The 26,894-nt window shown below is 43.6% G+C and overlaps 1 protein-coding gene across 3 annotated transcripts in view; it reads right to left on the bottom strand.

The window, feature by feature from the left end:
- The window catches only part of DOCK11 (dedicator of cytokinesis 11), a 199,678-nt gene that overhangs the window by 42,718 nt on the left and 130,066 nt on the right, over positions 1-26,894 (bottom strand). For all 3 annotated transcript variants that reach the window (XM_069943237.1, XM_069943236.1, XM_069943239.1), the window contains 3 exons: positions 26,531-26,746; positions 22,910-22,967; positions 21,315-21,421 (listed from right to left, as the gene is read on the bottom strand). In XM_069943237.1, coding sequence (XP_069799338.1) covers positions 21,315-21,421; positions 22,910-22,967; positions 26,531-26,746 — 381 coding nt within the window. The remainder of the gene's footprint in view (positions 1-21,314; positions 21,422-22,909; positions 22,968-26,530; positions 26,747-26,894) is intronic.

Here is a 26,894-nt window from a genome sequence, read left to right on the forward strand (position 1 = left end):
CTGATCATTTATTTTTTAACATGTCGAAAGTCAACAATCAGCCTACATCATGCGTGTCAGCTGATCGTTGTCTTCGATTACACTTGACGATTATCGGCCGTAACAGCCGATATTGGACAATAATTCCTTCGTGTAATAGGGCCTTTAGTGATGCTAGCTGGTTGGGAAAATAAAGAGGCCTATCATCAGCATAGAGTCCAATATGATCTTTTTTAATATTAATGCCTCGTAACTAGAGATAAGTGAACCGGGTTCGGGTTCGAGTCGATCCGAACCCAAACTATCAGCATTTGATTAGCAGTGGCTGCTGAAGTTGGATAAAGCTCTAAGGTTGTCTGGAAAACATGGATACAGCCAATGACTATATCCATGATTTCCACATAGCCTTAGGGCTTTATCCAAGTTCAGCAGCCACCGCTAATCAAATGCCGAAAGTTCGGGTTCGGATCGACTCGAGCATGCTCCAGGTTCGCTCATCTCTACTCGTAACATGATATTTTGTTTAATTTGCAAGACCGTGAATCAAAAATGCAAAAAGTAAGGTTGGAAAGTGGACAACCATGCCATGTAACTCTATAAATATAAAGTTAGAAGATGGCCATTCTAGTGAAGCAAATGCTTTTGCTGTGTCTAAGGAGGCTATTGCCCAAATTAGCTTTTTTGTTTGACCTCTCTTAGCGATGACTTGTGCTTTTTCTGATGTTATCAGAGGTAACTTTATTAAGCATAAAACCTGTTTGATCATTTTAATTCAGAGAGTGAAAATACTAGTATTTAAAGGAGAACATCAGCCACAACTGAAAATCTGTTGCAGGCAGGGGGTGAAGGGAACATAATAAAGAATGTATACTCACCTGCCCCCGTGCCCCCACAGCGCCACATTACCAATCTCGGACCCCCGCCGGCCTCCTCTTGCTCCTGCAACGTTATGACACATGCTCACAAATGGCCAGCTCAGCCAGTCAGTGACAGAGGCAAAACATAGCAGGGTCGTGATATAGCAGGAAGCCAGGAGAAAATGAAGTCTGGTGGCTCTTAGAGTGATGTGGCGCTGCCGGGGTACAGAGATGGGTAAGTATACATTCTTTATTTACCCCACCCCCTGCCTGCACCAGATTTGTTGGAGCTAGAGTTCTCCTTTGATCTCTGGGAAGAATCTTGTAGTCTGTATTCAGCAAACCAGTTAGGTGATATGATCCAAAGATCCTCATTTCAAAATCAAAACCACAGTGTCATCAGAAAGTGTGGGTTATAGGTAACATTCTACAATGAGAGGTTGAGAACTATGTAGCTGAACAGAGCTAAAGGATCAGAATATTTGGCATATACTTTTTTGGAAAGCCCGTCTGGGCCAGGGGATTTCTCATTAAGAGAATCAATGCCATTGGTGAACTTCTACTCTAAAGTGATAGGACTGTCTCTATGAGTCAGAAAAGTCAGAAAGAGGAATGGAGTGAATGTAAATAGGGTGAAATAGTAGGAGATGGTTAAGATAGTTTAGAATTATACAAATCTGCATAAAATAGGGTGAAGCAGGTAAGAATATCATACGGAACATTTAGGACATTTCCAGAAGAAGCTGAATTCTGCTCAGCAAGATGAGCAAGAAGTTTATAGACTGATTCAATAGTTCAAAGAAAGATTCATTAGAGAAAAAGAGTTTGGAATTCACTATCTTTTTACCCCCAAGGTACAGCCGACTAGTTCCCAACCAAGCATCTTGGTAAGCTTTATGTTTGTAACACAGCGCTGTTCGCGTGTTTGACATTTGGCGTCTTAGGCTGGGTTCACACTACGTTTTTGCAATCCGTTTTTTGCAAAAAACGGATGAAAAACTGATAAAAAAAAGGGATGCAACTGTGTGCATTTGTTTTGACCCATTTTTCCATTGACTTCCATTGGAAGGCTATGTTCAGACTGCGTATGACTGAAAAGATCATGATCTTTATCGCCACTTAGTTTTGATGCGGGTGCATCCGTTCGGTCAGTACTCCCCACAGCACACTATAGAGCACTGACTGGGTTTTCTGCAGCCACTATTCAATGAATAGCGTCCGCAGAAAACTGACATGTCAGTTGTTTGCCGTCTATGGGATCCCGGCCGGAGCATATATTATGTGTATACGCTCAGGCCGGGATCCCATAGACGGCATGTACAGTGGGAGATGAACGCTCGTAGGCAAATACCCCAACTTTAAAGGATTTTTCAGCGTAGGAGACATGGCCACTTTCTTTAAAAAAAGATGCAACTCTTGTCTCCAGTTCAGGTGTGGCTTGCAATTAAGCTCCATTGACTTCAATAGACCTGATTTGCAAAACCCCACCCAAACTAGAGATAAGAGTCATGCTTGCTGTCTCTGGAAGAAAGTAGGCATAGTTTTCTAACGCTGGATAACTCACATTCACACGTACAGGATCTGCAGCAGATTTGATGGCTCAGAATTGATTTGCTTTTGATCTGCAGATTCAAATCTGCACCATCAAATCTGCTGCAGATCCTGTACGTGTGAGCGCACCCTTAGGCTATGTTCACACTACGTAAAACTATGGCCGTAGTTCTCGCCGCAGAACTACGGCCGTAGTTTTGAGAGGTGGAAGATAACCTTATTTTCAATGGGATCCCGGCCGGAGAGTACACACATCGTATGTGCTCCGGCCGGGACCCCATGCGGCGCCGGAAAAAACTGACATGTCAGTTTTCTGCGGCCAGAATTCAGTGAATTCGGGCCGCAGAAAGACCTGTCAGTTCACACAGTGAAGCAAGCAGCTCCGGCCGCTTGCTTCACTGTGTGCTATGGGAAGCTTTGATGCGGGCGCGCGCTAATGTGCCTGCATCAGAGCTCCGCGGCCGGAAAGATCACCCGGCCGGTACTTAAGTACCGGCCGGGATGATCCGGGCTGAGACCGTCCGTTCCGTGACCCGGGCGGGTTCGAGGAACGGCCGGGTGTTCACGTAGTGTGAACATAGCCTTAATATGTCCCACGGAATTTTAGGGTTACGAAAGGCATTATGATCCATAAGCAATGCGTGTACAACAGAACGAACAGTAATGGTATTTGATGATTTTCATGACTGCACTTCAGGACATTTTCAAAGTTCTTGCAATTTTCTGGATTGATTGATATTCATGTCTTAGTGAATTATAAACTGTTGCTTCTCTTAAAGCACTAAAACGATTATCGGATGTATTCGGTGGATATCGGCTGTTAGGGCCGATATTCGCCTTGTGTAATAGAAGGCAACATTCAGCCGACATGATGGATGTCGGCTGATCTTTGTGCAGTGGCCCAGAACAGGCTATTGTTCACTAGTTTGTATCTACCTCTTTGTTATAACTAGTCTTGTTCTGGGAAGGCCGTAGTCCACTGCAACTTTGTGTTGTGTAAGCCCCTGCAGTATTCAGGTTTTGTCATTACACCCATGTCTCATGTATATTTCACTGTATATGCCTAATGGTGATAATGCAAAGGCTGGTGATCATGTGACCGTGCCATGTTGCCATGGTACCCCCAATAGCCGTCGACCTTTGGCTGGGGGATACCATGTGGCTTCCTGCTGTACCTCAGTCTATTCCCCACCACAGAGGGGATAGGTTGTGTGTGTGACTCCTCTTCACCTTCAGAAGAGGAGCCTCGGTGTGCTCTGCTGCTACAGTCCACTGGCTGTGTTCCTGTCTCAAGTATCAAGATCCTCATCTGGGTGCCGTTTTTCAGTCATTCCTCTCTTCATCTTCTCTAATCATCAACAGCAAATATTCATCTCAGCTCCATTCCACCCAGCATCTCTTCCTCAGTACCATTACTACTACCCTTATCATCCGGCACGCTCACCTACAGCCTATTGCAGCATCACTCATTACTCTGCTTTACTTAAGATTGCCTTATTCCCGGTTGCATCCGGAGAGACTGTTGCTACTAGTAACCACAACTAAGTAAATATACAACTACCATTGTTACTGAACCCTGGCATTGGTGTATTAATCGGTGCCCCGACTAGGAACAACGAATAATCGCATGCCCAGCCTCCGCAAGGTCAGGAGCCCGGTTCTAAGCTGTGTTGCCCTCGTGCCAAAACCGTGATAATCCTCTGCTCAGCAGCTGCCCTAGTTCCTGCCAGTAGCTACACCTATTAGCAGAGTGGCCCCTAGGGGCCCGGGCATCGCAGTTGCAGTCATTTGTCCTTCAACATGTTGAAAGACATATGACTGATATAGCAACGAACTGCTGCCGTCGTTCCGCGGAACAGGAGCGGCGGCAGCAGACCGCTGCTATGTGCTGCCCCCATCCCACACACACACACAGCTCCCCATGGCAGCGAGCTGGAAACGAGAAGCAAGCGAGCGCTAACAGCGCTCGTTTGCTCCTCTCAGTCGCCCTGTGTAACGGGCTTTAGTTGAGTGGCTCCTGCCATAATGTGGATTGGAACAGTAGTTAAATAGGGCTAAACACTGTATGGAACTGTGCACCAATCATGTCTATGCATAACACATTATGAAGGTAAACAATTGCACAAATCCTCTATCCATGTCAGGAACTGTCCAGAGCAGTAGCAAATCCCCATAGAAAACTTCTACTGCCTTCCATATGGGAAGTTTTCATGTCTTTAAAGGGGTAGTGCGGCGCTAAACAATAATAACAATGAACCAGCATAAAACAAAACAAGTAAAATATCTGTCAGTAGACGGTGATGTTATCAGTGGAGCTGCAGTACAAACAGTGGATCTGTGGTGCAACCACAGCGTACAACAGAAGTTACATAATAGCTAGAAGTTTCCCAATTTACTAACTGCCCCCAATGTATACTGTCTGATGTATGGGCATTTCCACTACAATAGCTATAGACTGTTACACCTGCTGATCCATTCACAGAATGATTGATTTCAGGCAGGGAGAATACACAGATGTAGCATGATAGGTCAGTGTGGTTAGATAAAAAAAAAAACAAATTACTTTAAACTTTCCCTAGAACAAGGCATGTCTCTAAAGTCATAGGAACACAGTGAGCAGTCGGGTGACGGCGTGATGTCATGAGAGTGAGAGGTGTCCCATTCCTATTCTGGGAGATATGCTGGCAGATATTTCATCAGAGCTTCTACCTTAGTTGCAACAAGTTGTATGTGTGCCTCCCCTCACACTAGTTATATTAATAATTTTATTTATATACCGCTAACATATTCCACAGCACTTTAGAAGTCTTGTGGTACATACATTGACAAAATCAGACATAAAAAAGATACACATCTAGGCAGAGGGGGTGAAGTGCTTCATTTCTACAGTGGTCCAGACATCTTTTATACATAGGATAATGCAGGTAAAGGTGGGTGAACCTGTCACCAACCAATGACCGTATGTATATTTCTAAGGCTACATTCACACCTTCCCTAAGTTTGTCCATTAATGCGGATCTGCAACTCCAGACAAGTTTAGGGCCAGTTGATTTCTACTGAGCAGTTCACACTGTCCTTAGTCCTACAGATCTGCAATTGCAACACAGATTCACCCATAGAAGTCTATGGGAGCGTCCGTAAATTGCGGTTCTGAAAATCTAGTGGAGGAGTGAATTTACTTTGAATGTAGTAGCTATGTGTATGCTAATGTCATGGCTTTTGTCTATAACAGAGACACAAATGCCTTTAAAGGGAATGTGTCACCAAAACTTTCTTACTGATTAGGATCAGATACTAAAACTTGTTTTTTTTTTTTTTTAAATTAATCTGTTTCAATTTTCTGACTGCAATTTTTTTGTATTTCACTCTTTGGACATTATTATGGAGGCTGCCATCTTGCCTCAGCTGTTCTTAACAGCATTTAGTGACATGCTTTACAGCAAGCCTCATGGACATAGATGACAATAGACAGACTCTGTCTGCTTGAGATAAATGTAAAACATTTCTAAGCACGCTCTGTGACCTTTGAAGAGGTCATTTCACAGGGAGCTTTTATTGTCTTCTCTATCTACTGGTGTCACATGTCGCTGTAATGCTGTACAGATCACTTTACAGCAGTCTCCTCTTATCACTACAGACAGAACAGGAAGTCTCAGATTAGTTTTAGCCCCAGTGGTGAGAATAAACACTGCAAGATTATAGGATTTTTTTTATAATATTGATAGAAAATTTGAAAAAAAAGTCACCAAAAAAATTCTTAAAAAATAAATCCTAAAAGGGTCCTTCTTAAAGGTTACACAGATTTGTAAATTACTTCTATTAAAAAATAGAAAAAAGAAGCCTTCAAGTAATTATCAACTACTGTATGCCCCAGAGGAAGCTCTCCAGTCTTATTTTGCTACCATGTGGCAACAATTCTGAATACTTTATTTATGGCCCCACAATGCTACAGGTGACAGAAAACTACATTTTTTATTTTTTTGCAAAAAACGGATGGAAAAATGGATGCATTTGTGTGCATCCCTTTTGATCTATTTTTTTTTAACGTACACAAAAACGTAGTTGACCTCATTTTTGTGTCCGTTAAAAAAAACGGATTTGTTTTGATCCTTTTCTTTTGTAATGGAAGTCAATGTAAAAACAGATCAAAATGGATGCACACAAATGCATCAGGTTTCTTTTTACCATCCTTTAAAAAAAAAAACAAAAAAAAAACTGATTATAAAAACCCAGCGCGAACCCAGCCTTACAGTAAATGACTGGCCTGGTCCATTCTTCTGTATAACCTTATGTTATGGTTTTCGTTTTTTATTATGTGTTTGTATGGTACAACCTTTTAAATCAGTGCTTCTCAATTCCAGTCCTTAGGCCTCACCAACAGGTCATGTTTTGAGGGTACCTGATGCACTGAGTATAATTATATCACCTGTTAAATACTAAGGAAATCCTCAAAACATGACCTGTTGGTGAGGCCTGAGGACTGGAATTGAGAAGCACTGTTCTAAATACTTTGTACCAAAGCCAGAAAAACTATACAACCCCATTTTGCCCAGATCCCATCCATTAAACATTTAAAAAAAAGTGTCCTTCCAGGAACTTCTTAGGATTCCATAGACTGTGTATAACTGGTTTGTAGGGTTACAGTATGCAGATACCTGTAGCCAGCCACACCTTGAAGCTCATACAGTGAAACATTATCTTTCAGTAGAAAGCACACCTTTCTCACACAAAAGAGTGTGACTCAAAAAACTGACACTGTAAGGAAAATAAATGTAAAAAGGATGAATGATCCATATTAGTTATTGCTATCAATTGTTTGTACTATGGATATCACTAGACAATTACAGTATCGATAACTTTCCCACAATGATTCACGGCAGACTGTTAGGACATGGCACCAGGATGACTTCTTAAAGAGGATGTACCACCAGGAACCGGCCGGTGCTCAAGCACTGGAAGTAGGCCGGCCCGCCCCCAGTGGGAGGGAATTCCCTCCCCTCCATGACGCAGCTCCCTTAGAATGAATGGAGCCGCGTCATACAGGGGAGGGTTCCAGTGCATAGAACGGTGCCGTGGCTTCCCCGTGCCGGCGCCGTTCGATCCGTGGGTTCAGGTTAAAGAGGATGTACCTGGTGGTACATCCTCTTTAATATCATTTCTATAATAATTCACCAACCACATTCCAGCACTGGAAATCCAGGATTGTGTATTGCAGCCATAATACATACTGTACATTAAAGCGTAACTGTCATGTTTTTTTTATTGCAGAAATCAGTAGTATAAGTGATTTTAAGAAACTCTGTAATAGGTTATATCAGCCAAAAAAGCCTCCTTCTGTACTCAAGAAGCAATCTCCCAGCCTCCCCCCCTGACTTCTTATCTGTGCATTATCAGGCAAACACGTCTTCATTACAGAGAAGCCAGTGAAGACGGGTTCTGCTCTCTCCATTCTATCCTTATGGAGGGGGGAGGGGCCGAGGGAGATGAGGGAGCAGGAAGAGGTGACATGAAGGTCAGCTGTTTGTAGACTCTCTGGGCACCTAAACCGCAGGATTCTGGGGTCAGAAAGGTCAGTGCTTATCTATGAACTTACTGAGAGAAGATTGCAGAGTGTTGTGCTGTGCAGGACTGCTCCGTGCTCAGTCACTCCTCTCAGCCCCTCCCCTCTCCATAGCCACATAATGGACACAGAAATCCTGCTTCTTCTGAAGTGAGGGGGGAGGCTGGGAGATTGCTTTTTCAGTCCAGAAGGAAACTCTTTTGGTTTATAAAACGTATTACAGAGTTTCTTAAAATCGCTTGAACTGTTGATATTTAATGTTTTCAAAAAAATGGCCCTGAAATGACAGTTACGCTTTAATATGCAGACACAACCCAAGCATAAGGGTACAAACACACACACCGTATACGCTGCGTATTTACTGCTGCGATACGCAGCAAATACGCAGCAGATTAGATCTATATAACTGAACACAGCATCAAATCTGCTGCAGATCTGCTGTGTATACGCTGTGTGTGTTTGTACCCTTATAGTAAAATAAAATGTCCATTAATATGAAACACCCTAAAAGGAACCTGATGTCACTGCTTAATCCAATGAAGACTATGCGGGAGATTTATCAAAGGGTGTAAAATTTAGACTGGTGCAAACTGCCCACAGCAACCAATCACAGCTCAGCTTCCAGCTCTGGTGAAAGGAAAGAGGAGCTGTGATTGGTTGCTGTGGGCAGTTTGTACCAGTCTAAATTTCACACCCTTTGATAAATCTCCCCCTATGTTCACACAATGTAGAAATTGAGTGGATGGCCGCCATTTAATGGCAAATAATTGCAGTTATGTCAAAACATCTGTTGTTTTAAAATAACAGTAATTATTTACCGTGATAAGGCGGCCATCCACTCAATTTCAACAGTGTGTGAACATTGCCCTTCTGTGTTTTCAATCCACTCCTGGTTTTGGTTGCAAAATATTAAGCAAAATACTAAGCAAAAATACTGTGTGTGAACATAGCCGCACATTGCCGTGTTCACCTCCTAATTGGGGCTCTGTGCTCTTAATGCTACTCAGCTTGCAAGAACCACAGTGCTTCTGTAGTTTCCCTTCTTGTGGCTGTACCCACTATCCCCCTTAATTTTTATACTCAGATGAGATGCAGATCCGTAATAATGCAGATTGGTATATCAAAGTACTCTCACTACCTGCTCTTCTTTCTATGCTCCCTCAGAAGTTCTACACCCCACGTGTTTATTAGGCTACACAGATGCCCACAACGCTCAATTCCTAAAAATATCCAGCAAACATCAGACGCCCACAATTTCCCTCCTCATTATCATTCCTAGTTGAGTATCTGCATGGTTTCAGGTGGACAAGAGACTTCACAATACTGGGTATCTTTCTGAGTAAATATGTATGTAAATTATACACCCTCCACTTATTCTCTATAGTTAAAGGGGTTATTCAGCAAAAATCTTTTTCTGTTAAATCAACTGGTTTCAGAAAGTTATATAGATTTGTAATTTACTTCTATTTCAAAATCTCAAGTTTTCCCATACTTATCAGCTTCTGTATGTCCTGCAGTAGTGGTGTATTCTCTCCAATCTCTCTGCTGACATCTCTGTCTGAGACAGGTACTGTCCAGAGTAGTAGAGTTTTTCTTTGGGAATTTGCTGCTGCTCTGGACAGTTCCTGACATGGACAGAGATGTCAGCAGAGAGCACTGTGTCAGACTGGAATGAATACACCGCTTCCTACAGGACATACAGCAGCTGATAAGTACTGGAAGACTGGAGATTTTTTAAATAGAAGTAATTTACAAATCTATATAACTTTCTGAAACTAGTTGATTTGAAAGAAAGAAAATTTTGCTGGTGAACCCCTTTAATGAGAGTGAAAACAGATTTGGCCACCTGGATACAGGACACCTTTCCGGTGGTTTGGATGGTGCCCATTTTTACTCCATTTTGTCCAGCATGGCCTCCTGGCAAATGGGGATGCAGTGTTTGAAGGAGCAGAATTTTAATAGAAGAAATTAATAGAAATTTTACTATGCCAAGAAACACATAATGAACATCAAGGAATAGCAACAAATTCAAATAATTTTCCACAGTGACTGCCAGGATGCAAGATTGATATCAGGGACTTGTTTTTGTCTGTAGATGTGGGCCTGTTTTATGAGCTATCCTGTTTACGTGGTATTTATTGTCTGGCCTTAAAGGAAGAAAGAAAGAACCGAAGAGCCATCAGCACAGATCCGTATAATATTTATTCTGCTAGGACTAGCTCTTTGTACCTTAGTTATGGTACCAGTATCTTCTCATACCCAGTCTGCAAAAAAAGTTGGATTTTTATCCCTAACAAATCTATATAGCAACAACAATGACACCAGTGTACAGAGTACAGTGTAGGTTCTATCCCGTGCCTGAGGTCACCTTAAAGGGGTTGTCCAGCGGAAATATTTTTCTTTCAAATCAACTGGTTTCAAAAAATTCTACAGATTTGTAATTTACATCTATTTAAAAATTTCAAATCTTCCCATACTTATCAGCTGCTGTATGTCCTGGAGGAAATGTTTTCTTTTCAGTCTGACACAGTGTTCTCTGCTGACATCTCTGTCCAGAGAAGTAGAGGTTTTCTATGGGCATATGCTACTGCTCTGGACAGTTCCTGTCTGGGGTGATGTCAGCAGAGAGAACTTTGAAAAGAAAACAACATTTCCTGCAGGACATACAGCAGTTGATAAGTATGGGGAGACTAGAGATTTTTAAATAGAAGTCATTTACAAGTCTATATAACTTTCTGAAACCAGTTGATTTGAAAAAAAAAAAAAAGATTTTCACTGGACAACCCCTTTAACATGGTGGGATGGTAGACACTATTTGATCAAATGGTATGCCAAAAACCTAATTTTCTATATCTTTTAAAGCAATTTTGCGATTCTAAATATCTACATTAACCACATGTCTTGGCATTTGCAGGGTTATGTTGCGCTTTTCTGTTTTTCTGACATATCAAAGGTTTTCAGTTTTTTTTCCCATTAATCCTTTGTACCAGCCCAAACAAATCACATACATAACTTGTATGATCATGGAACAGATAACTTCCAGACAGGGCCCAACAGGCAGAATATTTTCACATTGTGGATATGAAAAGTGAAACTATTCTATCCCGAAATCATTCTGTATTCATGTTGGTATATGTTATGAACATTCCTGGTGTTTACCCTTTTGCCACAAAGGCTTTCCAAACAATCTTTGACATACACAAATAAAACCTCTATTATAAAATTAAGCATCATAAAGTCATGTGCACTATGGTTTTCTACTATGGTCCTGTAGCTCCTATTGATTGCTGTTTGGCACAGAAATGAGCAGTTTTAAAGTGACTCTGTACCCACAATCTGAACCCACCCCCCCAAACCACTTGTACCTTCAGATAGCTGCTTTTAATCCAAGATCTGTCCTGGGGTCCGTTCGGCAGGTGATGCAGTTATTGTCCTAAAAAAAACTACTTTTAAACTTGCAGCCCCGTGGCCTAGAGTATCTGTGCCCTAACTTTGCACCACCCCTCAGTCCCTCCTCCCCAACCTCTTCATCATTAGGAATGCCACTGGCAGGATTTTTCCTATTCCTCTGCAGTGAACACCACACAGGTGCCTTAACGATCCAGCCCATGTGCTGTGCTCACACAGCTGATGAATAGGAGAATACCTGCCTGTAGCATTCCTAATGATAAAGAGGGTGGGGAGGAGGGACAGAGAGGTGGTGCAAGCCTAATGCACACACACTCTAGGCCAGTGATTTTCAACCTTTTTTGAGCCGCGGCACACTTTTTATACTTAAAAAATCCCGCGGCACACCACCAACCAAAATGGCACTAAAACAGTACATATTATACATATAGTTAATAATATAGATTCTAAATGTATTTATACTCACTCATTGTGAAACCTGGGCCTGTTTTCTTCTCCCCCCTGTGCTTCTCTCCACCATACTTCTCCCCCCTACTTCTCTCCTGTGCTTTTCTCCACCATACTTCTCCCCCCTACTTCTCTCCTGTGCTTCTCTCCACCATACTTCTCCCCCTACTTCTCTCCTGTGCTTCTCTTCACCATACTTCTCCCCCCTACTTCTCTCCTGTGCTTCTCTCCACCATACTTCTCCCCCCTGCTTCTCCTGTGCTTCTCTCCCCCCATGCTTCTCTCCTGTGCTTCTCTCCTGTGCTTCTCTCCACCATACTTCTCTCCACCATACTTCTCTCCACCATACTTCTCTCCACCATACTTCTCTTTACTATTTCTCTCCCCCATCCCCATGTTTCTCTCCGCTGTTTCTCTCCCCCATCCCCATGTTTCTCTCCCCCCTGCTTCTCTCCCCTGTTTCTCCCCCATCCCCAGGTTTCTCTCCCATTGTTTCCTCCTGTTTCACAGGGGCACCATAGTTTGGGGAACTTTCCCCACGGCACACCCGACCATGTGTCGCGGCACACTAGTGTACCACGGCACACTGGTTGAAAATCACTGCTCTAGGCCACGGCAGTTTGACACAGGGCTGCAAGTTTAAAAGTTGTTTTTTGGGACAATAACTGCATCACCTGCTGAACGGACTCCAGGACAGATCTTGGATTAAAAGCAGCTATCCGAAGGAACAGGCGGTTTCTGGGGGTCAGATTGTGGGTACAGAGTCACTTTAAAATCCATAGTTACTGCCTGTATGAACATGCTCTAACACAACCATACAGTTTCTGAAAGGAGACATCTTGCATATTTATAAAATGCCACCCAGCACTCATGTGATTTTGGGTACTATCATATCATTCAACTTTGTATTAAAGCTCATTTTGTAAACAAATGCATAAATTCATGTTCTCTCTTATCTGTTCATCCCGAGCAGAACCTGAGACACAGAACAACTACTAAAAATCTAACTTTAGGGTGCACTCACACCTACAGGATCTGCAGCAGATTTGATGGCCCAGAATTGATTTGCTTTGAATCTGCAGCTTCCAATCTGCGCCATCAAATCTGCTGCAGATCCTGTGCGTGTGAACGAACCCTTATAAGGCTGGGTTCACACTACGTATATTTCAGTCAGTATTGTGGTCCTTATATTGCAACCAAAACCAGGAGTGGATTAAAAACACAGAAAGGATCTGTTCACACAATGGTGCAATTGAGTGGATGGCCGCCATATAACAGTAAATAACTGCCATTATTTCAATATAACAGCCGTAAATAAAATAACAGCAAATATTTGCCATTATATGGCGGCCATCCACTCAATTTCAACATTGTGTGAACAGATCCTTTCTGTGTTTTTAATCCACTCCTGGTTTTGGTTGCAATATGAGGACCACAATACTGACTGAAATATACGTAGTGTGAACCCAGCCTAATTAAGATGTACATTAGTTTTAGATGCCTCTGCATAAATGTACAGGTATATATACTTAAATTTACATGCACACATTTTTATAAGATCAGACCAAATAGACCACAAATCACTGCAAACCAGGTGGCAGCTGGAGCCTCAAGTGGCATGATTTAAGGAGTTATCCAGCGCTACAAAAACATGGCCACTTTCTTTCAGAGACAACACCAGTCTTATCTCCAGCTTCGGGGTAGCTTCACACGTAGTTGAATAGCAGTGGAGTTACCCGTCCGCGCTCTGACCTGCTTCTGTGGCTCCCGACTCTCTGGTGTCCTGCTTAGCCAATCAGTGCACTCTCCCACCGCAGCCACTGATTGGCTGAGTGGGACGTCAGGGAGCTGGGAGCCACAGAAGCAAGCCCTGAACGGACAAGTAAAGTATTCACTGGGCTGCAGAGGGTTAAGGGGGGCAGGGTTTACATACTGGCAGTAGAATCAGAAATCGGCTGCGAGTATGTAATTTCCATACAAACTGACAGTACCGGGAATCGCAGCAGGTTTTGCAACTTAGTTCCATTAAAGTAAAGTGAAGTAAAGAGACAGCACCGCTCTTGCCTCCAGTTCAGGTGTAGCTTGTAATTAAAGGGGTTATCCAGCGCTACGAAAACATGGCCACTTTCCCCCTACTATTGTCTCCAGTTTGGGTGGGGTTTTGAAACTCAGTTCCATTGAAGTAAATGGAGCTTAACCCTTAGGGGACACAGCCAGTTTTCATTTTTGCGTTTTCGTTTTTCCCTCCTCGTGTATATAAGGCCATAGCGCCTGCATTTTTCCACCTAGAGACCCAAGTGAGCCCTTATTTTTTGCGCAACTAATTGTACTTTGCTATGGCAGATGTAATTTTTGCCTAAAATGTGCCGGGAAACCAGAAAAAAATTCAAAGTGTGGTGAAATTGAAAAAAAAAACGCATTTCTTTTATTTGGGGGAAATGTGTTTTTACGCCATTCACCCTGGGGTAAAACTGACTTGTTATGCATGTTCCTCAAGTTGTTACGATTAAAACGATATGTAACATGTATAACTTATATTGTATCTGATGGCCTGTAAAAAATTCAAACCGTTGTTAACAAATATACGTCACTTAAAATGGCTCCATTCCCAGGCTTATAGCGCTTTTATCCTTTGGTCTATGGGTCTGTGTGAGGTGTCATTTTTTGCGCCATGATGTGATCTTTCTATCGGTACCTTGATTGCGCATATATGACTTTTTGATCGCTTTTTATTACAATTATTCTGGATTTGATGCGACAGAAATTGCGCAATTTTGCACTTTGGGATTTTTTTGCGCTGACGCCGTTTACCGTGTGAGATCAGGAATGTGATTAATTAATAGTTTGGGCGATTACGTACGCGGCGATAGCAAACATGTTTGTTTATTAATTAATTAATTTATTTTTATTTATAAAATGGGGAAAGGGGGGTGATTCAGACTTTTATTAGGGGAGGGGGTTTTGTGTTATTAAAAATACATTTTTCTTTTACTTTACACATATACAAGAAGCCCCCCTGGGGGACTTCTAGTATATGTACTCTGATCTCTCATAGAGATCCATGCAGTATAGTTATACTGCATGAATCCATGAGATCGGTGTTCTATTACTTTTGGCTGCTGCAGCCAAAAGCAATAGAATGCCGAGCCGGGATCAGCGCCATTACGGAGCAGACCCCGGCCCGGGATGGATGCAGGGATCGCCCCCCCGCAATCGCGCCGCAGGGGGGCGATCCCCCCACTAGACCACCAGGGATGCATATCAGCAAGTATTTAGAAGCAGCTGTCAACTTTAACAGCTGCTTCTAAGTACTTAATTAGCGGGCACGGCGATCGGACCGTGCCCGCTAATAGCCGCGAGCCCGGGCTACTCGCGGCACCCGGGATCGCGGCAGTTCAGAGGGTGGTCGCCACGCGACCCCCCTCTGAACTCCCATAGCGGCACGAGGACGTTCAATAACGTCCTGGTGCAGCTATGGGTTAATTGCAAACCGCACCTGAACTGGAGACAACAGCAGGGGGAAAAGTGGCCATGTTTTTGTAGCGCTGGATAACCCCTTTAATTACAAACTACACCTGAACTGGAGACAAGAGCGGTGCTGTCTCTGGAAGAAAGTGGCCATGTTTTTGTAGCGCTGGATAACCCCTTTACGAGCAGGCAGAGTAATGGTCACACGATTAACGTTTTTGAATGAACGATGTGTTTTTTTATAACGATCAGCGTGTAGACGGAACGATACATCGTACGGAAAAATCTTTTTGCGATCGTTTTGCGATCACTTAAGCCTATCTCACACATAGGTGAAATTGTTGAAAGAATGTTTATACAAAACGATCTGCGAATTTTTTGCAAACGATCAACGACGATTTGAGAACATGTTGAAAGATCAAAATAAACGATTTCTCGCTCATCGCTTGATCGTTCGCTGTGTTTACACGGAACGATTATCGCTCAAATGCAATCGTTATCGTGCAAATTCGAACGATAATTGTTCCGTCTAAAAGGACCATAAATATCCGAGTAATGGTACTTTTACACGGAGCGATAATTCGCCCGATCGCACGATTAACGATTTTGAATGAACGATGTGTTTTTTTTATAACGATCAGCGTGTAGACGGAACAATATATCGTATGGAAAAATCGTTATGCGATCATTTTGCGATCACTTAAGCCTATCTCACACATAGGTGAAATCGTTGAAAGAATGTTTACACGGAACGATCTGTGATTTTTTTGCGAACGATCAACGACAATTTGAGAACTTGTTGAAAGATCAAAATGAACAATTTCTTGCTTGTCGCTTGATCGTTCGCTGCGTTTACACGTACGATTATCGTTCAATTGCAATCGTTATTGTTCAAATTTCAACGATAATTGTTCCGTCTAAAAGGACCATAAATATCCGAGTATGGCCCTATTAAGAGGGGCAAACAGCTGCATCATGATCTTGTTGATTGGCACTAATTTAAAGGGCCTTTGAACTACTCAATGATCGTGCAGGCAGGGACACACACAATCGCTTGATCATTTTAAGAAGAGCCATTAAAGAGGTTATCCAGGAAAAAAAATCACTTTTCCCTTAATCACAGGATAGGGGAAAAGTAGGAGGTCGAGGGGCATCTGACCTCTGTACCCCCCCGCCGATCTCTGTATCGGGCCATGCCGCCTCTGTTATGAATATGGAGCAGCAGGTACGGCACGCCACCCGCGGCTCTGTTCATTCCTATGGAGCGACGGATAGGGGACAAATGATTTTTTTCTGGAATACCCCTTTAAAGGGGTAGTGCGGCGGTAAAAAATTATTCAGACTAACACACATTACAAAGTTATACAACTTTGTAATGTATGTTATGTCTGTGAATGGCCCCCTTCCCCGTGTCCCACCACCCCCACCCGTGTACCCGGAAGTGTGGTGCGCTATACTCACCTGTCACGTGCCGACACCCGTCTCCGATCTTCAGCGAGTGCAGCGTCTCCTTCGGGCTGATGGCCAACAGCTTCGACTGTCCCAAATGCCGGCCGCCCTCTGCAGCGTCATCCGATGCTCAGCTGCGATTGGCTGAGCATAACTGCGGCCGCGTCATCAGCCGCGATTGGCTGAGGGGGGACGGGCGGCAGCGACTCGGCCGTTCGTCCAAAGATGACGTTTGGCACAAGATGGTGGACGGCCCTCGACACGGATCAGGTAATGTATAATGCACCACACTTCCTGGTCGGTGGGGGTGGTGGGACACGGGGAAGGGGGCCATTCACAGACATAACATACATTACAAAGTTGTATAACTTTGTAATGTGTGTTATTCTGTGAATAATTTCTTAGCGCCGCACTACCCCTTTAACATCACCATTGTCAGTCACACATCCCAAAGTCAATCATGACCTTCCACCAAAACAAAGGTGGACTTATGGTGCGTTTACACAGACAGATTTATCCGACAAATCTTTGAAGCCAAAACCTGGAACAGACTCTTAACAGGGATCAGGTCATAAGGGAAAGACTGAGATCTATCCTCTTTTCAAATCCATTCCTGGCTTTGGCTTCCAAAATCTGTCAGATAAATCTTTGTGTGTAAACACATCCTTACCCTTTAAATACATGAGATGTGCATGCCAATACAAGTAGGCTATTCCACAGCCAGGCAATGAATTCCCCAATGGTTTGTTGTACAGTAACAGCCTCCTAATTTATTAAACAGCTAAGATTTGAGGTGATGTTTTATTCATTGGCACCTGACTGTGTTTAGTACTGGCTAAGAGTACAGCATACACAGCTGCTTGTTATAGACAGCTTAGGAGAGCTGCCCAGAAACTCACAAGGAACATTAGACCTGTTATCTAAACTCTGCTGCTAAAATAGTGAATAAATAAAAACTGAGCCGGATTACACTGGAGCTCCTTAAAGGTGACCTCAAGTTTTAGCTCTTGGTGGAGACAACACTGATGTCTAGCTCATTGTCCTTTCAATGAAATTCTGACTGGAGAACGTGTCACACAGATATGAAATGGTTTATATAAATTCCTTGTTTTTTCTCTTAATCGATGGGCTTGCTTTTTACTCATAAGAAAACAAAAGTTTTGACCACTCAGAACAATAATCAAGGAGTTTGTACTTATTTTTGGTTGATTATATGATTTTTGCACCCATTTTTTAGGACTAAGTTCTATTCATGCACCAGTCGACGGGTAAATTTTTTTAAGGCATTGTGCATTCAATCTGCCTGTTTTGAATATTCAAAACAGTCTGGTCGGTAGCAGGTGAAATTTTACACAATTCTTTGCGAATATTCTGAAATTATTTTTATCACAAATTGAAGAATATTTGTTAAATTGGTCCTATTTGGCTGGTTGAAAAAACAAATAAATACTCTGTAGAACAGAGCTTCTCAAACTCTTTCTACTGGAGCCTCACCCGACAAACAAAATGATGCCTGGGCCTCACCAGACTGACCAAGAGGATGCCAGGGCCTCATCATCTGTGATTGAAGTCCATGGAAATATAAAAACTATTGCTTAGTCTACCCTCCATGTGTCTTCTAATCTCTGTATAAAATTAAAGGACAACTCCCGCGGGACCCCAAAAAAAAAAAAACACAGACACACACAGACACCATACTCACCATCTCTCCGGTGACGATCGCCACTCGATTCGCCCGCCGTCCGCCTCTCCGTCGCCGCCGTCCGCCATCCAGCGATGTCTCCGACTTCCGGGTCCAGGGGATGGAAAAGGCTGCCAGTGCGCTTGCGCACCGGCAGCCTTTTCATTGGCTGGAGCGCATCACATGGCTTCCAGCAAGCTCAGCCAATCAGGGCTGAGCAAGCTGGAAGCCATGTGATGCGCTCCAGCCAATGAAAAGGCTGCTGGTGCGCATGTGCACCAGCAGCCTTTTCATCCCCATTCACTTTGCATGAAGACGCCGAGGAGGAAGAAGACCCGGACCGCCCCTCGGCTCTGACGTCGTCGTCACCAGATGCCGCCACGGAGAAGAGGACCGTGACGATCGTAATAGGTAATGTATACATTCTTTAACTTCCGGGGTGGTGGGTCGGGGGTCCGAAAGTGGGGGAAGGGGGCCAGGCCGGGTATTTAACCACATTACAAAGTTATATAACTTTGTAATGTGTGTTAAATGAGCAAAAAAAAATTTTTGTGGGAGTTGTCCTTTAAATAAGTGTAGAATGAGCCAACTATGTTCCATAACTAGAGATTGTTACAGTCAGGGAAAGGATTGTGCAGCTTATAGTCAGTTTTGTGAAAGCTCCCACCCCAGCTGCGCCTCACCAACAACTAGGGGTCGCCTTACTGGTGAGGGCTGCTTCACAGTTTGAGAAGCACTGATGTAGAAAAAATTACAGTTTTACAGCCCTATTACACAGAGCAACAATCCGATTTGGCCGATTATTGCTCCGTGTAATAGAGAGAGCGATTAGTCGATGAAACAATCATCGGCTGATTGTTTCTTTAGGCCCTGACCTACAATTATTGTGCGTTGACTATGCATCGCTACGTGTAATTGTGATGTGCAGCCGTCGGATAACGATTCCACAAACAGTTTACATTACCTGTCTGCATTCCTAAGTTCTCCTATGCTCTGCTTCCTCCCTGGTCCTGTGCGCTGCATTCTCGGTCTGTCTGGGCTAACAAACCGCTGGCCGCAGTGGTCCCGGTCAGTGGCTGAGCGGCCTCTCAGCTTAAACAGGCTGCGCTTAAGCTGCTGAACATGGTGCTGGGACGCATATAGAGTGCAGAACAACGGGAGTGTGGACAGGTAATGTAAACTTTTTGGGCAAAGGCTGCACGGACATTGCTATTGATGTCTGTGCAGCCCTTGCTAAACGATTATTGGTAAACGATCTAGTAGATTGGCATTTGTTTACAGTATTGATTGGCCCGTCTAATAGGACCCTTAGACTCAGTAGTAAATGTCCCTCTTAGACTACTTTGACACAGGAATCTAATATGACACTATGCTATTGTTTTCTGAATCAAGTTGTTGTTCATCAGGGAGACAACCCTTTCCCTTATTATGTATCTGGGCATCTGGACATCATAAAGCGCTCACAATATATCTGAATAGCCACCATGAAGTATATTACACACTTGCAAAATATGCAAATGATGTCTAAGTAGACAATGTTGTGGGGACTAGCCATGGCTCTCTGCCTGTAATCAGGGCCGTTTCTAGTGCCGTGCGTCCGGGCTACCGTACGGGGCGCCAACAGCTAGGGGGCAGAGTATAGGGGGCAGAGTATAGGGGGATTATTACTATGGGGCAGAGCCAGGGGGCATTATTACTATGGAACAGAGCACATAGGGCATTATTACTATGGGGGCAGCACGGGGGCATTAGTACTATGGGGATACAGGACATTATTACTATGGGGCACACTGCACAGAGGGGATTATTACAATGGGGACAAAGCAAAGGGGGTACAGCAGGGGACATTATTACTATATGGAGACACATCATGGGGCATTATTACTATATGGGGCACAGCAAAGGACATTACTACTATATGGAGGCACAGAAGGGGACATAACAACTATATGGGGGCACAGCAAGCCAGGGAACATTATTACTATATGGGGGCACAGCAGGACATCTTATATACAGGGTGCAACCCACATACCTACTGACTTTACTGCACATGACACAAAAAAAGTGGATGGGAGTTGCTGGAAAAGTGCAGAGCCTAAGATATTTATCTGGTAGGTTCATAACACATGAATTGTAGCTGCAAGAAGTCTTCCTGAAGGTCTAGGCCGGATGGAAAGGAAAGTGACGCCTCAGGTCCAAGAAGACGTCACATGTGAGTGATTAAATGACTTTTCTTTGCCTCAAGTTGAAAAAGGTTGGGTAGCCACTGCTTTATACCATAATACACACACACTGCTTCTTCCTTGCAACAACTCCCCCTCACTTCACTCAAAATTACCTAGAAACGACCTTGCCTGTAATCATGCTCTGCTTGCACTATTGGCAGGCAAAAATGCTTCCATGCCATACACTGCTGAGACATAGTGGCCTCTTTGCCGGTCATTCATGAATGCGGAGCATGATTACAGATAGAGGACCATGTCTAGTCACAGCTCAGTCTCCACCCCATAGCCTAATTATGCATCATTTTACATGCCCCACACTTCACGTTAAGGCCATGTTCACACAACGTATGACATCGGCCGTTCTGTGACCCGGCCTTGTCACATAACGGCCACTGTTGGTGAAGTTTATCCCAGCCGGTACTGGATAAACTTAATTTCTTTTGAATTGACCATTGCGCAATGGAAAGTGCGGCTGGATTGTTATTTCATTAGTTTAGACATGAGTTCACGGAACAAAAAAAAAGAGCCACATTAATATCATGTGTGCGATACTATGTATCTATGTATCTAATGGTTTGAATAAATTGGGACTTAGTGCTTTCCCTCCATACCACAACTTCTCATTCCAATGCTAAATTTATATATGTCTGATGATTAACACCACAAAAAAGGAAGCAGCGTCGTGTTACCTCGCTGTAGTAGACATCCAATATGCCAGCATCTTCTTTCATGGCCGCCTCCTCATCAATATTGGGTGTAATCTTTTTAAATACAGAACAGCCGCTGTGAAAGAGTTCTGAACAAAAAGGAAAAAAAAAATAGTAATTAGAATTATTTAATACACAAGATAGCTACCATGTGAAATGTCTATCGCTGGCGCCCCCGTATGTATCAAGGAAGAAGTCTATGCAAAGCTTTCCAAAGAGGTCCCTGCCCAGGAGCCTAATCTCAACAGAGCGAAGATCACCCATCCCGGCCTATATTATACCCACTGAAGGAGATCATATTTGGGGCATATACATCCCAAATTATGTGCCAAAATATGGATGTAGTTTGGTATGCATATGGCACACAAGAAGTCCCTTGCACTTAAAGCTTACCAGATGTTTCAAAATATATATAAAAAAAAACAAACTTGCATGTTTTTCCAATTAATAATTTAGAGTTGGGACAAGGTGATATTAGTGCTTTCACAGCTTGTAATGAGACTGTGAAGGCCCTATTACACAAAGCGATTATCGTCCGTATTCTGCCGATATCGGCCATTACGGCCAATGAGCGCTTCTTGTAATAAAAGACAATGATTATCATTGTCATTCAACAGGCTAAGGCTGGGTTCACACTATGTATATTTGAGGCTGTATTTGTGAGGCTGTATAGCAACCAAAACCAGGAGTGGATTGAAAACACAGAAAGGCTCTGTTCACACAATGTTGAAATTGAGTTGATGGCCGTCATTTAATGGCAAATATTTGCTGTTATTTTAAAACAACGGCTGTTATATTGAAATAATGGCCGTTATTTACTGTTATATGGCGGCCATCCACTCAATTTCAACATTGTGTGAACAGATCCTTTCTGTGTTTTCAATCCACTCCTGGTTTTGGTTGCTATGAGGACCTGACATGAGGACCAAATACTGCCTGAAATATACATAGTGTGAACCCAGCCTTAAACTGTAACGATCAGCCAGTCAACGATCAGCTGCCCTTACACCGTATAATAGGAGTTGTCTCCTATGGGCTCACCGGACGATCTGACGATCCCATGGGCAGCTCCCCCGCAGTTCCCTGTCCCCCCCCCTACTCCTTCTCCTTTCTCGCTTTCGGCGTGTGTAGCCAGCAGGTGGGGGAACGAGGAGCTTGCTCTCCACATCGCCCCGTGTAATAGGGGCTTGAGAATCTAGCTATATCTCATTCACTCCAAGTCAACAGGTAGGTCCAGAGCTGGGCTGTTTGAAACTAGTGCACACAATGTCCAATCACAGCACAGCACCTAATCCCTAATGATATGCCATGAACCAGCCGGTGTTGGTGAATGTGCACTTAACTGAACAGACTGGCACAGTGCTGGCGGCCAATTTACTATGGATGGCAGGTGTGTGTGTGTGGGGGGGTGTAACATATGCAGTGACTTTAAGAATATGCTATGTGACACAGCACTATCTAAGCCCAAACATAACAGACTAACGTATATGATAGATTAACAGGTCAAATAATTTCATGATAGATAATAATACACACTAGCTGCACACACCGTCTAATTCCACTCAGGCAAAACTTACTTTTTCTGTACAGAAATTCAGCAACTAGTGCAGCTACATGGATGCAACACATTGCAGCCTAGGAAAAGAAAAATGATGTCATTTTCTGGTCACTTCTAGTTTCATTTACACAATTAGGTTTAGATATACATTTCTGTCTTCCTGACCCATGAGAACAGATCCTAATCCGCATGATTGTATATAACAATACTGACCAATGGAGGCAAAGAAGCAAACTTGTCCCTGGGGAATAAGCTTCATCTTGGGTATCCCAACCTGAAGTTCTAGACTGGCTCTAAGTTATATTGTACATGCATACAACACAAGAAAGGAACCTTTATACTGCATACCTATTGTAATAATCCTTTACCTACTATTGGTTAGGAATTCATAGTCTATAGTTATAGGTGCCTATGCTACAACCTACTGTATATACTATAACCTATTAGGGTCACGTTATAAAGAAGTTAGAGTAGAATACTGTACTTTCTTGCTGTAGCTCAGTGGTTACTGCAGGTCCAGTTTGTACATTCTATTTTGATGTGATGGAAAATGCATTAGTGCATGATGACTGGGTGTGAGGAATAATTGTGTCTGTGCCTGAAAGCAGCTAAGCCTCAGTAAGCTATGTTTACATGAGTAAACAATGAAGCTGATTTACCATGACCTCTTAAAGGGGTATCTTCCCTTATGTGCAAGACAGGAGAGAACAAGTTTCTCTGACTGCAGGAACCTCCTCCGATCCGGAGATCAGAGACATAATTAATCACAGATCGAATTGTGCATGTTGTATGTGTGTGTGTGTGTGTGTGTGTGTGTGCCAGTTCCCTGTACTAAGCTGCTGCAGAGCATTTCTCTACACAGCAAACTATCTCCCCACACAGCAAGTCTGCCTGCTCCTCTACTTGTGGCATTGTTCAGCACAAGTCAGCATCATATAAACATACCTCCCAACTGTCCCGGATTCCGCGGGACAGTCCCGTTTTCGGGGTGCTGTCCCGCGGTCCCGAAACGGCCCCCCGTGTCCCGCATTATATGTGGCCCCAGCGAAAAAAAACCCAATAAACCAGTAACTCACCTGTCCTCCGGTCACAGCAGCTCCTCTCCCGGCAGAGCGCGCACTCCCGTCATCCTCCGGGGCGGGCAGTGGGGTATACAGACACTGACTGTGCCGGAAGTGACCTGCAGCCTCCATCATGAATCACTTCCGGTACAGCCAGTGTCTGTATACCCCGCTGCCCGCCCCGGAGGATGACGGGAGTGCGCGCTCTGCCGGGAGAGGAGCTGCTGGGACTGGAGGACAGGTGAGTTACTGGTTTATTGTTTTTTTTTCGCTGGGGCCACACTAATGGGGGGATTGGCTACTCTGTCGGACGCTATATGGGGGCATTGGCTACTATGGGAGGCACTATATGGGGGATTGGCTACTATGGGGGGCACTATATTGGGGATTGGATACTATGTGGGGCACTATATTGGGGATTGGATAATATGTGGGACACTATATGGGGGGCATTGGCTACTATGTGGGGCATATATGGGGGAATTGGCTACTATGTGGGGCATATATGGGGGATTGGCTACTATGAGGGACATTGGATACTATGTGGGGCATATTTGGGGGCATTGGCTACTATGTGGGCACTATATGGGGGGCATTGGCTACTATGTGGGGCACTATATGGGGGCATTGGCTACTATGTGGGGCATATTTGGGGGCATTGGCTACTATGTGGGCACTATATGGGGGATTGGCTACTATGTGGGGCATATATGGGGGCATTGGCTACTATGTGGGCACTATATGGGGCATTGGCTACTATGTGGGACACTCTATGGGGCATTGGCTACTATGTGGGACACTCTATGAGGGATTGGCTACTATGTGGGGCATATATGGGGGCATTGGCTACTATGTGGGCACTATATGGGGCATTGGCTACTATGTGGGTCACTCTATGGGGATGGGCTACTATGTGGGGCACTATATGGGGGCATTGGATACTATGTGGGCACTATATGGGGCATTGGCTACTATGTGGGGTGCTATATGGGGGGATTGGCTACTATGTGAGGCACTCTATGGGGGATTGGCTACTATGTGGGGCACTCTATGGAGGGATTGGCTACTATGTGGGGCACTATATGGGAATTGGCTACTATGTGGGGCACTAAATAGGGATTGACTACTATATGGGGGGATTGGCTACTATGTTGGGTACTATATGGGGATTGGCTACTATGTGGGGCACTATATGGGGATTGGCTACTATGTGGGGCACTATATGGTGGCATTGGCTACTATGTGGGGCACTATATGGTGGCATTGGCTACTATGTGGGGCACTATATGGTGGCATTGGCTACTATGTGGGGCACTATATGGGGATTGGCTACTATGTGGGGCACTATATGGGGGCATTGGCTACTATGTGGGGCACTATATGGGGGCATAGGCTACTATTTGGGGCTCTATATGGGGCATTGGATACTATGTGGGGCACAATGTGGGGGATTGGGGGCGTGGCGATAGAGGGTTGCTATGGGGGCGTGGCTATGGGGACCGCGGCGCACATGTCCCTCTTTACTCTTTGCAAAAGTTGGGAGGTATGTATAAATCAAGTCAGCATCATATAGTGTTTTTTTTTTTTTTAGAGTGATATTATCACCCTCCTTACTCTCTACGGCTCTCCACACCATCTACAAGCTTAGATGCTGCACATTTGATATAAACATGTATAAAACTCTTTATTTCATTGGTGGACAGTGATAAAATTCTCTTAATTTCTTTGTTGGGCAATGTCACCTAGGCAAAGGCTTCGTGAAACTTGGTCCCTCTTCCCAGCAGGAAGAAGAGGCTCAACTGCTGTGAAGCCTTGCCTAGCAAGAGTAAGGGGGGGGGGGGGTGACATTGAACAATAGGGATTCTTAAACTATATCAGGATATATAACTCTTATATCAATTCGTCACTCCGATGCTGGTATCGGTTTTATGCAAATTAAGAGATAAAGCCTAAATAACATTCCACTGGGCTGCGAAAGCGCAGCAACACTGGGCCTGTGAATCTAAATTGTGGTTTTGCAACCCAGGGGAACACTCCTTGGGCTTTATCTTCAAATTCGAATACATTCCTAAAGTGTATATCTCAGTGCTGGAGCGACAAATTGTAATAAGAGTTATACCTCCTTATACAGGGTACAAAGCCCTATTGTACATTGCTTTTTTAGGTAGCAAGACTCTAATGACAGGTCCACTTCAAGTTGTCTATTTTAGATCTCACCCAGTAAACAAGTGATGCAAATATACAGTAGGTATAAGATGAGTATCAAGATAACTAGGCATGACTTCTAATGAAAAGAATAAAATATAGAAATGTATTTCCTACTCATTTCAGCAGTGTAAAGTAATGAAATCCAGCCACACTTGTCTCAATTTGGGTTTCTATAATGGAGATCCAGAGTATAACGTAATTTCTCAATACTGAGATACTGACCCTTTCACAATATATGTGCTTTCTGTACCGCATATTGGCAAATTATGAAAGAGAAGTAGTAAACAATGAAGTCACAGGGACAAATTACAAAATAGCCCCATAGTCAACTTATGAACACACAGAGCACTAGTTCAGCACAGGGCTCTCACCTCTGAGTAGTCTCCATTTTTCACGTGGATCTTGGCCATACTCTCCAGCCAGGTCTTTCTAAGCTCAGGTGTGCTAGCATATGACTTGGCCAAGCTATACTGCAGATCTACCAACATTTCAGGATCTCTTTCGTGTTCTTTCATTTGAGCTGTTGCCATGATAACAGTACGGATTCTCTTTGTCAGATCTTTCACTTCTGAGGGAAACGCTGTTGACTGTCGGATGCGACATTAGGAGACAGTAAGAATGAAATGTACATGAACATTATGTAAATATAACAACTACCGGAGACAACGTTCCTGCAACTTTTTTATTATGTCTTCTTGATTATGACTTTATCAGAGGCATTAATGGGTTTTTTTT

The sequence above is a fragment of the Dendropsophus ebraccatus genome, chromosome 10 (assembly GCF_027789765.1).
Source record: "Dendropsophus ebraccatus isolate aDenEbr1 chromosome 10, aDenEbr1.pat, whole genome shotgun sequence".
Classification (NCBI taxonomy): Eukaryota; Metazoa; Chordata; class Amphibia; order Anura; family Hylidae; genus Dendropsophus; species Dendropsophus ebraccatus.